This window comes from Silurus meridionalis, chromosome 2 (genome assembly GCF_014805685.1).
Source record: "Silurus meridionalis isolate SWU-2019-XX chromosome 2, ASM1480568v1, whole genome shotgun sequence".
NCBI classification, from domain to species: Eukaryota; Metazoa; Chordata; class Actinopteri; order Siluriformes; family Siluridae; genus Silurus; species Silurus meridionalis.
In genome coordinates, this window is record NC_060885.1 from 15,478,087 (window position 1) to 15,496,118 (window position 18,032).

Sequence of the window (18,032 nt, forward strand, 5' to 3'; positions counted from 1 at the left end):
ATCATACATTGTGATTTCTGGATTTGTCTCTCACAGTGGACATGCACCTACGATGACAATTTCAGACCCCTCCATGATTTCTAAGTTGGAGAACTTGCAAAATAGCAGGGTGTTCAAATACTTATTTTCCTCACTGTATAAGAGGGATGCATTCAAGCATAAAGCATAAGCATAAGCATAAAGTTTATGTGACATAAGCATGAAGCTTTGCATTTTGTTTATAACTGTTTCTTCTTCATTTTAAATATGTAAATAATTTACATATTCACTACATAGTTGTTGCTTGTTGTTGTTGTTTTTTTTTTGTTTTTTTTTACATTAATTAGCTTCCTTTTACATGCTCAGATGCTAGTTTAACAGGACTGAATTACTGGAGCATTGACATTTCCATGTCAGAATACAAAATAATAAAAAATAAATCATAACCCAAACAAATAAGAGATGAAGGAAAAGAAATGGCCTATAACGGCTGAAGTTCTAAATGTTTACAAAATATTAAATCTAAAATATGAGTTCTGCTATGTTGCACATCGGCAAAGTCATCGATATTTTACATCATGCATCATATGACTATTGTGAGAATATATTATGACTTTTAATTTATATAAGCATATATGAGAATTTAGCTTGCCAATTCACGGAAATGTTATCTTCGTCTTATTGAGTCTAAAATATATTTACAAGATGCATATACGCTGCACACGGCAATACACACAACACTCAACACACAAGTGTTCGAGAGAGCTACACAACAGCCCCTGGCATGCGTGTGTTTAAACCGAGTCGAGCAATGTTCAAAATCTATTATACATGAGCTTAAACTTAGATGTCACAGTGCACCGCTTTTTACACTATTTAACCAGGAAGTTGTGCTCATGTGCTTTGGCCTGGAAGTGATATTAGGACCAAAAATTTGACTCATGTAAATAGAGAATGAAGGGATTTTTCAGGACTTATTCTTCAGAAAGATGACACTTTTGTCTTTTTCATGTTAGAAGGAAAATGCCATCAAATGTCGCTGTCACTAATGTCCTTCCTTTGTAAAATTGATTTGACATTGGAAATCCTCTGGGTGCTATAAATTAAAGATCAGCCTCCCACAGGACTGCCCTAAACAATATTCTGGATGTGGACACAGCTTTTTGGTGCTTGGTACGTTTATGGCTATCAGGGTCTCTGACCCTACAATCAAATCTGTAAAGATAACTAAATAATAGCAGTCAGGGCTTTTGAATGATTGTGTTTCTTTCACTGCACTCGTGACTCATCAGTGGCATTTAATGTTTAGGGCAGCACTTTGTTTATCTCGAGTCATGTTTATAGATTTTTTATCTTTAGCCTTAGGAGCTGTATGTCAGCCTTTTTTTTCTGAGCGATTCACAGAATCCAGAGGACTGGATTTTTGATGTACATGCAGAATTATGTGTTCTCTCAGTATAAGGCTTGATTCTGGCCCTACTGCAGGAAAGCTCCATGCTCAGTAGAACAGACGGGGTTCATAAATATTCCACAACTGCATGTTGGCTGTTGCACTCTCACAGAGTAACGCATGGAGCTCCTACGCCTGTGAGATTGTCACACTGTATAACATTTTCAACTCACTCTGTGTGTGACTACACATTCTAGGAATTCTAGGTGACCGGTGCCACATGAGGTACCAGATGGTTTATCAGTATCTGCGGGGAGACATAACGTTCCTGAATAGAATGAATTTGTTGTACATCTCATTCTTTTATAAAAGTATAATGTTGAACATAAAGCATTATAATCGTGACTGTCTTACTCCCATCACAAGCTACATACTTTACAGCATGAAGGTTTTATTAAGATATTTACAGGTAGACATTTTAATTCCACAAGTATTTTTATTTTATTTTTTTTGGGTGAGCTGAAAAGTTCTGCTTTTGCATAGTCACTGACCAATTTCTACAACAGGAATTAGTAACGTACTTGAACAGTGGAAATATGCAGCTTCCTCACACTGGCAGCAATTACATTTACCAAATACGGCCCATTTACCTTGATTTGTTACCTTAGGTAGCCGTAAAAACTAGGAACCATTGTCACAGCGCTGCAGTTTTGTTGTTTTATTCTTAGATACGGTTCAGTATTTCTAAATGCCATGTTGCATTTAATGCATTTTATAACCATTTATACAGAAACTCACCAGTTGCCATGGCCATTTTTCACAGCAATAACATTAAAAGAATTTCATGAGCCAAAAATCCATCAACTGACGTTTTGTTTGTTGGATGTTTGGAAGGGCATTTGAAGGTGAATTAACTCCTGATTTCAGATTTGTAACATCCCTACTAATAACTGCTGTGGGTAATTACATTTTCTTTTCTGCTTATCATTTCAGGATGGATAATCTTTTACTTATATTGATTTACAGGAACATATCATTTTACCATATAGAAAAAAGATTACCTTTCATCTGCTGAGGTGACGGGGAGATACACCAGCGACTGTTGTTGCCCTGACAACTACAGGCTGCCTAGTTTAATCAAGAGCTTGTGTTTTTTCCTGAATCCACTTGGGTTTCCTCTAGATTTACCTGGATTACAGCCACCATCCAGAAAGCATGCCTGAAAGTGGAATAGCTATGCTCAATTGCCATTAGGGAAGTGGTAGCTCAGTGGTTAAGATGTTTAATCCCAGCACCACTGAGCTGCCACTGCTGGGCCCTTGAGCAAGGCCCTTAACCCTCAACTGCTTAGTTGTATGAATAAGGTACTTGTTAGTCTCTCTGAATATAGGCATGTGCCAAATGTTTTAAATGAATGAATGTTTACAGGCCCCTGTGATGGCCAAGTGTTCACAAACGTTTTGCCACTGCTACACTGCTACATTATGCTACTACCTGATCTGATTAATATAATCTCTGTTTTACAGGTTACATCATGTCCAGCGTGTCCTCTGAAGTCAGCGAGACATGGGAGAGCCGCAAGCTTCTGCAGCACTTCACCAATGAGACAAGGAACTGCACTCAACCAGGTAAAAAGCAGGCATCATGTCAGACAATTTTAGGTTTGAGTTTTTCAGTGTTTTCCATAGCCTTGTATGTATGTGTTCTGCAAATATGCCGTATTACTTCCGGGCAAAGCACTCACTGTTTTACAATGTTTGTGTGAAAAGGTCACTGTGTCATGCACTTTGGGGGATGCTGATGGTCAGTTTGCTCTGGCTTTGGACAGCAGAAGGCCAGTGCCTGATCTGACTGCCTCTTTTGTTGCCTTCTGCGTGCTAAATCCAGCTGACACAGACAACACTATTGTTGATCAGGAAGCTCACAGTTGCCTGTGGGAGTGCGGAAGCAAATGATAACACAGTGCAGCTGCACAGAGAATCATATTTTAATTGTAAGCCTGATTATCAGTTCCCTTGATTAATAAAATTGAACCAGCTATTATATTGGCTAATGTTCCATACTTATGCATTATGAGTAAACAATATCTTGATATCTGCTTTTCAAACATTGTGATGAGTAGAATAAAAAATATTTTATTCAGGTCCAAAAGTTACAGATATTTACAGATATCAATGGCATATGTTACCTGTATGTAATAAATGACTCTGGGGTTGCATCTAGACCATCTTTAAATACAACCACTTCCTTTTTTACCCATATAAAAAAGCAAAGTAAATTGTGTATGTTTTCCCTTTTGCTTTCTAATGTAGTATAATGAAGTACAAAAGCAAGAGACAAGTGCATGAAAATAAAAAAAAAGTGCATAAAAAAGACTAATACATTATATATGTATTATTTTGGCAATATATTGCTGTATTAATAATCATTTTAATCATTAATCACTGCAAATCAAGCTAATTTGACATTATAGCTTATATTTTAGGGCAGTTTATAAAATAGCACTTGATCCAGCACATTCTATTATGCTGCATTCGATTTTTGCATTGTGCACAGTCAAATCGGGTATTTTTCATTGTTTCATTATTAAAATAATAAGAGTTTTTGTTAATTTATCATAAGAAAACAGCCAATGGCCTAAAGAACAATCTGATTAAGCATCTGCAACACACTTTACCTGTAACTCTTTGAATGTAGTGGCATAACTGTTCCAGCATGTCAATGACCCTGTGAACACCTTGAATGTATGGAATACACGGGCTGGAGTGAAAAAATATTGAGTTGCCTGCTGTAGACCTCTGACCTCATCCTCGCTGTCTGCACCCTACATCAGTATCTTACTTTTCAAATGCCCTTGTGGCTAAATGAGCACAAATCTTCACATCCACGCTCCAAAATCGGTAAAAAATGTGGAACTGGGTGCATTTCAGCAGAACATTTTGGCACTTGGAACCAGCCAGTGGTGCTGGACTGAAAGCATGCACTATACACAGCTATAAAAATCATATACTGTACACTTTAAACTCTTACACAGATTTTAAATTCTGAAGTCTGTAGTTAACATCTAATGTCTAAATAATGACTTTAAACATAGCCCTAAGTTATCTTATATTTAAAATTTAGCAGATTGATATTTTTACCATATAAATGATCTGACTGGTTAATGCAACTCAAGAAAACAAAATCTTTTTTTCCTAAATTGGCATATAATAAATAATGTCATATATATTTAAATAATTTTATTTTAATATTGAACAAAGTAGTAATCATTTCATGAACATTTTTATGACACTTAAAATAACAACGAGGAAGTCTTTATTAACCAGTGATAATTTATTCATGAGCAAGGACCACAGGTAAAGTGTGTTATATTGCCGGTGGGTATAACTGAGCTTTTTTGGCTGATTCTAAAAAACCTACTGGTACATCTCTGCCATCTTGTCCTGCAATTATGAATGAGAAAGTTTTGTACTGCTTTTTTGTACAGGGTTGTATTTGCCCATTTAGACCAACAATGAAATTACTATTTTAGTCCATCTATCCTCAGTTTTCCATGATTGCAGTTTAGTTGTATAGTGGTGCTTTTTAAATAGGATAATTGTTTCTTTTGCACATTGTGGCTAATAAGTGCAGTTTTAAGTGAGAGATAAAGTGGCTGAACAATGGAACTCACTCACTCACTCACTCACTCACTTACTCACTCGCTTATTTACTCACTCACTCACTCACTCACTCACTCACTCACTCATTTACTCACTCATTTACTCACTCACTCGCTCATTTACTCACTCTCACACTCATTTACTCATTCACTCACTCACTCACTCATTTACTCACTCATTTACTTACTCACTCACTCACTCACCATTTACTCACTCATTTACTCACTCACCGCTCATTTACTCACTCTCGCACTCATTTACTTACTCACTCACTCACTTGTTTATTTACTCACTCACTCACTCACTCACTCATTTACTCACTCACTCGCTCATTTACTCACTCTCTCACTAATTTACTCACTCACTCACTCACTCACTCGCTATTTACTCACTCTCTCACTCATTTACTCACTCACTCACTCACTCACTCACTTGTTTATTTACTCACTCACTCACTCACTCACCACCACTCACTCACTCACCATTTACTCACTCATTTACCCACTCACTCACTTATTTACTCACTCTTTACTCATTTACTCACTCACTCACTCATTTACTTACTCACTCATTTACTCACCATTTACCCACTCACCACTCATTTACTCACTCTCTCACTCATTTACTCACTCACCACCACTCACTCATTTACTTACTCACTCATTTACTCACTCATTTACCCACTCACTCACTCATTTACTCACTCTCTCACTCATTTACTCACTCACTCACTCACTCACTCATTTACTTACTCACTCATTTACTCACTCATTTACCCACTCTCACTCATTTACTCACTCACTCACTCACTCACTCACTCACTCATTTACTTACTCACTCATTTACTCACTCATTTACCCACTCACTCGCTCATTTACTCACTCTCACTTATTTACTTATTTACTCACTCATTTACTCACTCACTCATTTACTCACTCACTCATTTACTAACTCACTCATTTACCCACTCTCTCACTCATTTACTCACTCACTCACTCACTCATTTACTAACCCACTCATTTACCCACTCACTCGCTCATTTACTCACTCTCTCACTTATTTACTTACTCACTCACTCATTTACTCACTCACTCACTCACTCATTTACTCACTCACTAATTTACTCACTCATTCACTTACTCTCTCACTCACTCACTCACTCACTCACTTAATAACTGTCAGTCACTTATTTAGTCACTTACATACTCATTCACTATATAAATAACTAATTCATTCACTCACTCATTATTATTATTATTATAATTATAATAATAATAATAATTATTATTATTATTATTTCAGCATTATTTGAAGGTTTTAAACCTTAAAATCTCTTACTTTCATTCCTCTCATGTTGAAAGAGCAGCTTGCTGTCTATAGTTTTAAATGGTCTGTCCATGTTTTCTCATGTTGTGTTTTGTGGGCAGATTTGGCAAATGTTTCAGAGTGGGGTCCTGGTGTTTTAGAAGGCTGTTGCTAAGTATTTTCTTGATCTTGCCATTAAAGCAGGAGTTAAATTCTTAAGCTTTTACCGATGCTGGGAATCTAGAAACACCCACATCATCAGCTTGGCACTTTAGCTTACAACAAGGGTTTCCTTCTCATCCTGCTCATTCTTACCATGACACCTCCACAGTTTTGGCTTTGAACAGATGGTATTAGATTGTTTGCTTTTTATTATCCATCTCATTATATAGTGTTCTCTTAAACAGGATTGCTATATATAATTAAGATTTAAACTAAGAATCACAATAGCTTGTTTCTCCATAACTACTCCTAAATCATTGTAATTATTTTTTATAAGTATTTGTAATTATTGTATCTCTTCTGAGTGAAATGTATTTATAACCACCTAAAAGCTTTTTTTTTTTTTTTTTTTTTTTTTTTTTAGTAAAAATGTATTTGATTTAAAAACTGAGGTACCCTAGCTCTCAGTGATATCAGCTGATCACACATGCTTTTCACTAGCAGCCAGAACATGAATTTAATTAATATGATTGCGGGAGATCATAATTATATAGTAGCATCAGAGGTTACACAAGTTATAGATAAGATTCTTCAATCTTAGTGAAAATATAGAGAATGTTTGCTAAAAATGCTGTTAATAATGGCAGCCTTATCAGAGCAAAATTTCTTCACAGTGTGACTGTTGATATGCTTGTTTTACTGAACAATAAAGCTAACAAAGCAAAACAACAAAGAAGTACGGTAATAGATAAAAAATAGATTGAATGATTAAAAGTGCTGGTTCCTGGCTTATTTTCTAAATGACATAAGATAGTGGCACTTACTAATTATAATTTCTGGTTGTAAGCTTACTGAATTATGATATTCATAGATTTCTTGGCATTTTTTTTCCCGTTGGCAAAAAATAACTATTAAAAATTTTATTTAATTTGTTTAATACCAAGTAGCATGTACACTTGATATGGGCGAGAGTAGATATAGTATAGTGTATTATAGTGCAATATAGTATATTACAGTATAGTATAGTACAGACAGACAGACAGACAGACAGACAGACAGACAGACAGACAGATATATTATATCTGTCTGTTTGTCTGTCTGTCAGTCTGTCACTGCATACTACAAGTACACAATAGCATTTCTTAAAAAAGGCATATGTTGTTGTTTTTTTTCTGTAAATAGTTAAATTTAATGTCCTGGAACCTTTTTGTTTAGTTACAAGTCACAAGTCCTAGTGTATGTTGTCACTACAGAAACATATTCAACTGAGTGCAATAATATAAAGTTCAGCGTTGCCTCCCTGTCTACTCTTTGCTTTGCTGTTATAAAAAAAAGGTTATCCATTCATCCATCCATTCATCCATCCATCCATCCTTTCATCGATTTCTCACAATAATTATCAACAATGATATAACAAGGTAGGAAACAGATAAATATCAATATGCAAAACTTTATTTATATAACTAATATAAACTTATATAACTATATATAACTTTATACCAGTGCAAGTGTGATTTAAAAAAGAATAGCAACAAATAAAATTAGATGCAGCTCACTGGTAAGTGGCGCTATGGTGAGCTGTTTTTGGAAAGGGCCCACGGGCGACTCATGTGGTCCTTGCGGGCGACCTGGTGCACCATGTTGGATTTACCCCTGATCTAGAATATATACGGTAATTAAAAACGAGCATTTAAACATAGTAAGGCCACAGTAAATCACTATTGAAAACAGATAAGTTACTGTTGTAGTAGAGAAATTCTATAAAAGAGAATAAAATGGAGTAATGCAGCAATCTAACAGGCCTGTCCAAAAAAAGGAATAAATATGCATTGGTGTGCAAATGCAAAGCATTCGCTTAAAACCATAACAGTGACTAAAAATTTAATCATTTACTGCTGCTGTTATTTCCTGCTTTTAGATTTCGTGTTTGTTTGCACTGTTGTAATTGAATTTATCACTATTTCTCGAGCGAACCTGATGCTCGCGAGTCACGACAGAACAGATCCAGTGCTACTGTCTTGAAGTTGACAAACAAACAGTTTACACAATAGCGCTTCAATAAACTGTATCATATTTACACAATGAGGATTATACAGTTTCTGCTTACTACTGTGTTTTCTTCTCATTAGCTCCTGCATCACTCGTGCATCATGTACTTCAAGCCACAGAATATGGCTTGTACTGTGTATACTGTAAATAAATAAATGTAAAGGCTATAAGCAGTGAAAATGTGCAGAAGCTATTGAGCAAGTACAGTATAAATATATATCTATATTTCTTACTGTCTCGTATCTGTCTCTCTAAGGTAAGGATTTATGTCATCACAGGAAAGTAGTAAATGAGTAGGTCTTTTAATATAGCCTTTCCCAACTCTGAGACTTTTTTTTGTTTGTTTTGTCATGATAGCATTTCTTAAAAAAAAAGTCATGTTTTTTTGTTTTGTTATTTAAATCTGTAAATAGTCAAATTTAATGTTCTGGAACCTTATTGTTTAGTTACAAGTTACAAGTCCTGGTGTATGTTGTCACTACAGAAACATATTTAACTGAGTGCAATAATATAAATCTTTGCTTTGCCTCCCTGTCTATTTGTTGCTTTGCTGTTATAAAAAAAATAATGAACACCATCAATTTAATTATGTGGCCATTCTGTGTATATATCACTCAGAGGCTGCATTGTATCATCTACACTTAGAGGGAAAGGGGTTACTCAGTAGTAGAAAGACAAATTGCAGCTATATTGTAATAATATCTAGTGATGTTTTCTCAGATTGCATTGGCACATTAGACCTGAATTTTCTTCTTAGCTCTGTAATTTAGATGATGAGTGATTAACTATGAAGTATCACTGTAATCACTGAAAATTTTGTTTTTATTCCTTCCCAGTAATGAGATGAAATAAATGACATCTGTTGAATCTGTAAGTATTCTTTCGACAGCTGTAATCTCTGGAAGCACTTCCCCCAATCTCGCATGTTATTAACAAAACTCAGAAAATTGAGAAACGTTTGAGTTCATTAATATGAAATGAAATCTATCAGTGTATGATTGACTTATTTAAATAAAAAAATAAGGATTCAGATTTTAAGCCAAATAAAATAAGGTTGCAAAGAAGTGTCAAATAAAGTGTAATTAACTAATCACGTTTATGGTGATATTTATGAACTGAATATTAACACTGTTTTTTTAACCACTTTTCTGAACCAGCTGAAGCAGATGCATTTCAATGAGAGTAGCATCATGTCAGTCATGTACAGAATTACCTAAAAATCCACCTAAAATGCTGACACACTCTGACAAACCCTGACAAACCCTTCTGTACTCTGTCATTTTCAGTCTAATATTGCATAAGCCTACTCCAGTTGTATAGCAGACTAACAATTTTATTTAGTTCAGTTCCATTTTATTCGTATAGCATCTATTGTTAAATTGAGTCAGTATCCAAACATCTTCGTTCACTGAAACATGCCTGTGCAGATTTGCACCTTCACCTGCAAAAAGACTAATGCAAGGCTTAAATGTTTTTACAGCCTACACTTATAAACCAAGACCATGCCTGTATCCTGACAGCTAATTGGAAAGCTGTTATATAATCGTAGGACTGTAAAAGAAAGCTCCACCCCTGCTGTAACGTTCACTATTCAACGTACCAACAAAGAGCCTGCACCTTTTGATCAAATGTTAAAAGACCACTATTTTCTTCAGGTCCTGCAGTGTGAGACCATGTAGCACTTTTTTGGTCAATAGTAGTATTTTATTGTCGGTTCAAAATTTTAATGGGCGCCATTGCAGTGTCTAAAGAATAGGAGTTATTAAATCATATTCGTATTCTAGTAAGGATTAATTTCTAGACTAACTGGAGCCTGTTATTGTACCTACTGGAACATCCAGATGGCATTACAATAATCCAACCTAGAGATAGCAAGAGCATAAATTAATATTTATATAATATGTCTTTTCTTGGCAATATTCTGATATATCCTAATAATATTGTCTACAGGAGTTTCAACTGAAAGACTGGACTCAATAATCACGCTAAGGTTTTTCTTACTTTAGAGACATTATTTGTAGCTATAAAGTGGAATTAAGTTAAAGGAAGTTTTTTAGCATTCAGTGTCATGTCATTTACACATTCTTCAGCTTTACATGGTGTTATTTATTTAATTGACCTTTTTGCACTAGCTGTTATACATACCGTATGGTTGTCCAGTCCGTCCATGTGTTGTCATTTTTCCTGCCGTATATTTGATCAATTGTAGCTAGTAGGGCAGGTGAGCTGAGTCATGTGTCACATGCCAAAGAAAGAGTATGCAAACCGTGTTCAGATAGCAGCAGGACAATATAATGCTGTGTAGAAATCAGACTCCACATAGACTTTGGAGTGTTACTCGTCACTTCGTCGTGCTGTCTTTGTCTGAGGGGCTTCCCTGAGGTTCTAATTGTACGTGAAATTAGTGTTCAGCTCTCCAACAAAGCAATTCATACAGCAGGGTGTGCTCTGCAGTCAGCATAATGATTTTAATCACTTCCCTGAAACCTTTATTTCTGTTTTTAAGAAAACAAAATGAGTGCCAATGAGAGCAGCAGCTGGAACTAGAGAAGCAGCAGGTGAGGAGCAGAGGAGGGAAGTTTGTGAGTGAGATCGAGTGATTACACAGTGGGAAGCTTATGGCTTTTTGGAAAATGTGAGTGTGAGAGTGGCCTGTCAAGCCCTGTGCATGCAAACACATTCGCAGCGCTCATATAAATGATAAAAGAACACACTGGCAACACAATATGCATAGCATTTATCATTTATGTGTTAAAAGATAGTTATTATTGCTTCTTTGACATCAGGAAGCTGATATTCTGATACACCTATTGTGTCTTATTAATAACAAAGTCTAAAAATAAGAAGAATAAAAGGCTGTTCTATGCTGTGACCAGTGTTATATTATTTTCCAGTCATGCTGGCAATGATAATCGACCTGTTTGCTTAGTTATTTATCTGTTTTTCTGATAAATACTATTTTACTTTTCTTCAGTGGTAACACATTTAATAGCATTTGAATGCTACTTACAGTCTGATATACCGTTTACTATTGTTCTGAATATATCTGTTTTTATACTGTTAGAATTATCATTATGATTTATTTTCTGTTTAAATGTAAGTGATGTAAAATCCCTTGGGTGCATGTCCCTGACATCACTGTGCCAAATAACATTGGTCTTTTCCATTTAAAATTATTCACATCTTATTTTGAGGTGACCTGTAGATTAGTCATGCTATAGTTTAAAAACTTTTACCTGATTTGGCAAAATCAGGGGCCATTTACATTTAACAACTCAACATTGTAAGCTAAATCACTTGTAACATTCTGAGTATAAATTAGTTTTTTTCATGACTCCTTTATTAACATGGCATAGTCAAGTCAAAATTTGGTTAATTTCTCTGATAATCCCTTCAACACACAGCTATGACACAGTTATATTTACACCTTCCACTCAGCTTTTTTTGATAGGCTAAATAGGCTGTAAAAAGTGTATTTCTAACTGAGTTTCCTTAATGGACTGCAGGTTGCACACAATGCTGTGAAAAACAACCACAATGTGACACCGAGCAACATCAAGCACTTTGTAATTCCCCAATACTCAGGCCGCAGCAAGTGTGAAATACCAACAAGGAGCAGGGTCCTTACACAAAAAAATGAGCTGCTCAATGATTCAGTTGGAGGTATTTCAATGTAAATTTTTTAACTGACATTAAATATAACTAGATATGTGGCTACATAGTGGCCTGTCTAGTGCTATAAGCTCATTTTGTAATGTTTTGTCACCCGTGTCACTCTTTATACAGTAGCTAGACTGTAAATTTGATCTTTATTATTATTAATGTTACTAATAATAGCTATTTTATGTCTGAAGCTTCAACTCTAGTTTTTCTCCAAAAAAAGCTAAGAATGGCCTTAAAAAGTATAAACTACTTTCATGGCAACAGTGACCAGGCAAAAGGAGATTTTAGGTGTCTGTTGACAGTTTTACTAGTCATGATACCTGTAGCTCTTACTGTTTCCACAAGTCTGTTTCACAGACACAGTAGGCCTGAAATTTAAATGTATAAAGCAAGAAGAGAAAATGGAAAGATATCTATATTACAGAGGTGTTTACAATACTATATAATGTGCTTCTAATATCTCAGCATGTGCAGAAGATGGCAACCTGGAGATTCGTATCACCCTTGCTTTTTTTCTCAGCCTCTTTTTTTCTCCATTTTGTTCTCTCTCTCTCTCTCTCTCTCTCTCTCTCTCTCTCTCTCTCTCTCTCTCTCTCTCTCTCTCTCTGTCTGTCTCTCTCTCTCTCTCTCTCTCTGTTTTTCTTTCTCTCTTTCTCTTTACTTTTACTTTTTGTTTTAGAGACCACCCAATCCCAATTAGTTGCTCTCAGGAATTTCAGTAATGGAGGCCAATGAGCTACAGTATAGAGTTGCTGCTCTTCTATCTCATGTTAGGCTTTACAAAAAATATTCTCATTGCCTGAAGCTTGAACCACACTGTTTAAATTGAACACAAGACCACTTCCCTTTTGTCAGTAAGCTTATAAGGCCCCCAAACCACATACACCACATAAAGAACCAAGGAAGCTCAGTATCAAGAACCAACTCAACTCTTTTTGAGAAGTACAGTACCAGTCAAAAGCTTAGACTTTCTCAGTGTTTTTTTTCTTTTTATTATTAATTTTAACCTTGTACATTAATACAGAAGACTTCTAAACTATGAATGAACAAATATGGAATTATGTAGTAGACAAAAACCCAGAATATATTTTGTATTTTTAATATCCTCAAAGTAGTCACCTTTTACATTGATGACATTTTTGCACACTCTTGGCATTCTTTCAGTCAGCATCATGAAATAGTCACCTGGAATGGTTTCCCAACACTCTAAAGGAGTTCCCAGGGGTGTTGAGTGCTTGTTGGGCGTTTTTCCTTCACACTCTGTCACACTCAGCCAAACCATTTTAACAGGATTTAGATCAGGTGATTGTGGAGACCTAGTGATCTGATGCAGCACACCATTACTCTTTATCTAGAACAAATAGCTCTTATGTTACCTAAAGGTGTGTTTGGAGTCATGAAGTCAAAAAACTAATTTTGGTCCCACTAAGTGCAAGCTGGATGGGATGGCATGTTCCTGCAAAATGCTGTGGTAGCCATGCTGGTTAATTGTGCCATCAATTTTTATTAAATAACCAACAGTGTTTCCAGCAAAACACCCCAAACTATCAAACCTCCTCCTCCATGCTTCACAGCTGAAACCAGACATTCAGGAACTGTCCATTCACCCTATGTGTGTTTAACAAAGACGTATTCATTAGAACCAACATTTCAAAATAGGATTCATCAGACCAAAGGACATTTCTGATCGGATGTTCATTTCTTGTGTTTTTTCCGCCAAGCAACTTCTTCTTGTTGTTCTTCTGAAGTAATGGTTTCTTTAAAGGTGGATGTGAACAATAGATGCTGAAATATACCGCTGTACAAGTACTTTAGTTGTAATCTATTTTGTTCTCACTGCGTGCCATTTTCACACCACAGACGTAGGCTAGTCTACAAAAATAACAATGAGCAATGCAGAAGGCAACAAGAATTATAGTTAACATAGATGAGACAGAGGGAGTCAACAGAGACATTCCTGATCATCATCTTTGCTCTGCTTGTGTTCTATGTGGTGGATGTTCAGCCTGGATACATTAATTAGGTAACAAAATTTGAAATTCGTTTTGTATTAATATATTAATTAGGGCTGTCAAAATGAGCGTGTTAATAACGCATGTAAATAACACAAATTCATTCCAAAGGCACTAATTGTATTAACGCGTGATTAATGCAGCGCGCGTTTCCATTTGACAGTTTTTATTACAAATATGAATAAATACTTATGAAAGAGGTGAAAAAGTCACACATCCGTCAATGAACCCTCTGGGGTTGACAAACATGCCAGTGCGTTTTGTGGCATTTTTTCCTCATACCGCCGAAACAAACTTAAATTACTCTGTCTTTTTTGATCCTACAGATAAACGCAATCCATCATTCAAATCTCATAATAACAACAAAACGCTGTGCTTTTGTAAAATTAAGAAAATCAGCTAAACAAATTAGTGATGTGGCAAATGCAATTCCGCAATAAACCGGGGGGTACGAGATTCGAACTCGGATAAAGCGGGGGATTACTGTATTCTATGATTATGTAATCTGTATGAAAGGTCGAAGAGGTACAATTTCTCCTTTTGGTGTCCTGATGATTTACTTAATTTACCCACCATAATTACTTTAAAACATTTACAAGAATATTTTGTCTTCATGCTCTATGTTGAGTTTGGTATCACTTATAAGAAACATACATTTGCATAAAGCATCCATATTTGTCCATGCCCATGTTCATTATAGTATTAAAAACGTGAAAAGTATTAATTTAAGGTACATTTAGAACAGATAAAAATGTGCGATTAAGTTGCGATTAACCTTGAGTTAACTCGAGACAACCATGCGATTAATACTGATTAAATACTTTAAAACGATTACCAGCCCTAATATTAATATGACGTGATGTCCACTTACCAGCGTGACACTAAAACAGGTAGTAAAAAGGCTACTTTTACTTAAGTACATGTCTGAGTACAAACTTCTTTACTTTTACTTGACTTAAAAAGTATAGCCAGTACTTAAATTTTTAACAGAGTCTTTTAAAACATGAGTATCTGTACATTTACATTTACATTTACATTTGCAGCATTTAGCAGACGCCCTTGTCCAGACTGCTTTGAGTCTCCATCAATTAATAAAACTGTACTTCTACTTAAGTGAAGGATGTGTGTACTTTTACCCCCTCTTTGCAAATATTAAAATAACGCCTATTTGGTAGATACTTGTTGTCCCTGTTGAGATATTTGAATAAATAAGAAGTCTGGCATTAACAGAGAAAGAAGCACTTAAACAGTCATTTCTAGAATATCCTGCTGTGGTAAGAGTCAAAAAGGATAACGGAACATGATGGGAGGAGGCTGCTGTGAACACTATGACTGGCACCTTCCCTCTCAATCATGATGCCTTTAATTACAGGAAACACTGTGTATGCGCACTGTGTGCACACTGTTCTGTGTGTTTGTGTATTTGCTAAAGAGAACCAGAGTTCCATAGAACAGAACAACTGCTGGATATGCATCCAGTGTAAGCAGGAAGGTTTCTGTCCGATACTGGTTTGGATGCAGTCCTTTTGGCAAGAATTGAAAGCTCAATTTCAGACCACTGGGATGATATAAATTTGTTATACGAGATAAGATGCATGATAAAATATCATGATAAGACCATATTGCATAGATATTTGTCAATATTATTTCATTTTTTTCGAATGATTAATATATCTTTTATTCCAGACCATTTTAAAATGACTAATTGTTTGGCCTGGTTTGGGTCATCTGTTTTGTTTGGACATGTTTCATATACTTTGGCAAATTTCGGCTGGAAAGCTCTATGGAAAAGTAATTTGTTCAGTTCTCTAATTCAGATTTATAGCCTTTTGATCCCAGCATGTGTTAATAGCGTACATTTCAGGGATTTCACTTGGCCAGTTTAAGGAAGTTTTAGTTCCCAATAAATGTGTCACAAATTTAATTCATGCATATTTATATTTATTCTTTAATATTTATTAGAGTCTTTACCTCTTGAAATTCACAAAAACTGCAATAGCTGCATACAAGGTGCTGGCAAATGGTGGCTCAGTGATTAAAGCTCTGGGTTACTGATCAGAAGGTTGGGGGTCAAGGCCTGACATCATTAAGCTGCCACGGTAGAACCCTTGATAAAGGCTCTTGACCCTCTTTTCTCCAGGGACACTGTATCACTGTACATAACAAGATGGGATATGTGATTTAGGAAAGCTTTTTTTCTTTCTGGGGGAGGCTGCTGCTTTTTTAATCCAGCTTTGCCTTGGCCTGGCTACTCCGCTACAGGATATTGGCCACAAGCCTACTGATTAGACCTCTTTCAGAAACATTAGACCTTTTTCAAATATTTTATATATAGTAAAATAGTAAGTAGTGTAATATTTTGAGCCATTTATTTCAGTATAGCTAGCTATTGAGTTATGCTTGTTACTTGCTTGTAAGCTATCTAATTTTAGGTTTACATGAGTTGAAGAAAATAGAATAGAGTATATACCACTAGCATTAGATGGTTAACAACCCGATTTTAGCCTAAGAGTAAATTTGTTCAAAAGTCTAAACTCTTTCTCTTTCTTAATTTTCATCCCTTTAGTATTTAAAAACAATGACAGCAGAAGACATATTAATATTTACAGTAAGTTAATGTCAGTGAAAAGGACAAACAGCGTTACAGAATATTACGTTCTACCACAGGTAATTGCTAAATATTACATTTTAGCAAATGAAATTCTTACATAAATTATTAAATAAAAATGAAACTGCTGTTCATATAATTGTTCATTTAACAGTGTTTGCACAGTAAAATATCTAACCTCTTAGCTTTTCTTACCCGGACGTCCAGGTTCTCCAGATGACTGGGAGAACTCTCAAATAGGTGGAGGCAACAAAAGGTTCTAGCATTGCTTGACTTTAATGTATGTGCATGATCTGTGTACAGATTGCATCTACATACAAACTGTAAAGAGACATATCTACCCTGTACCAAGCTTGCTAAATAACCTTTGTCTATTGCCATGTTATATTAAGGACAAACAGATATTTTGGGAACATTTGAATAAGGAAATCTCTTTATATATATATATATATGTGTGTGTGTGTGTGTGTGTGTGTGTGTGTGTGTGTGTGTGTGTGTGTGTGACCGTGATCTAACGGTAAAACAGATCAACTCCAGTGTCTTTCTTAAAAGGGAAGCAGAGTAAGGGGAAGTGAGAGAAGGGACATGTCACGTTACTCATAATAGTGATGAGTACCACAACACAGCCACCACAGTGTATCTCTGTGTATCAGCATCTCTCTTTCTTTATCCATTTGTGTTTGTGTGTGTGTGAGTGTATATTTTTCTTGTGGATGGACTTTTAATTATTCATGCATGTGTTTTTTGCATATGTTTGCAACGTTTCCACTTCACAGCTACACAGATGCAAAATATCTTTGGTTTGACACATAGGGTCACTTGACACTTGGATCTGTCTGAATTCTACTAAATAATGTGGAAGATTGTGGATTCTCATTTTCATTGGTAAAAAGATTTTGAATGGTTTGGTCCTTATTTTCCATTTTTAGCCGCTTAACATAATCCTGCAATTATCTTATTGATAGTTGTGTGCTGGGAAGTTAAATGAACATATTTTGTCTACATGTATATGCTGTTGCCATGGGAAGATTTTTAGAGTACAGAGATTTGTGCACTAGTGGGAAAGTATAGCAAGAAGTGCGATATGCTTGTAAAACATGCCATCGTTACACTCAAGGGGAGCCACAGCAAAAAAAAAAAGATTCACTGGTGTTCAGACAGCAGTGTGAGCTGTCGTAGCTTCTGGTCAGGTTTTGCAACTC

At 35.6% G+C, this 18,032-nt stretch overlaps 1 protein-coding gene across 1 annotated transcript in view; it reads left to right on the forward strand.

Annotated features, from left to right (window-relative positions):
* slc24a3 (solute carrier family 24 member 3) overlaps nt 1-18,032 on the forward strand; it is an 80,355-nt gene that overhangs the window by 13,266 nt on the left and 49,057 nt on the right. The window contains exon 2 of the mRNA XM_046834938.1: nt 2,896-2,997. Coding sequence (XP_046690894.1) covers nt 2,896-2,997 — 102 coding nt within the window. The remainder of the gene's footprint in view (nt 1-2,895; nt 2,998-18,032) is intronic.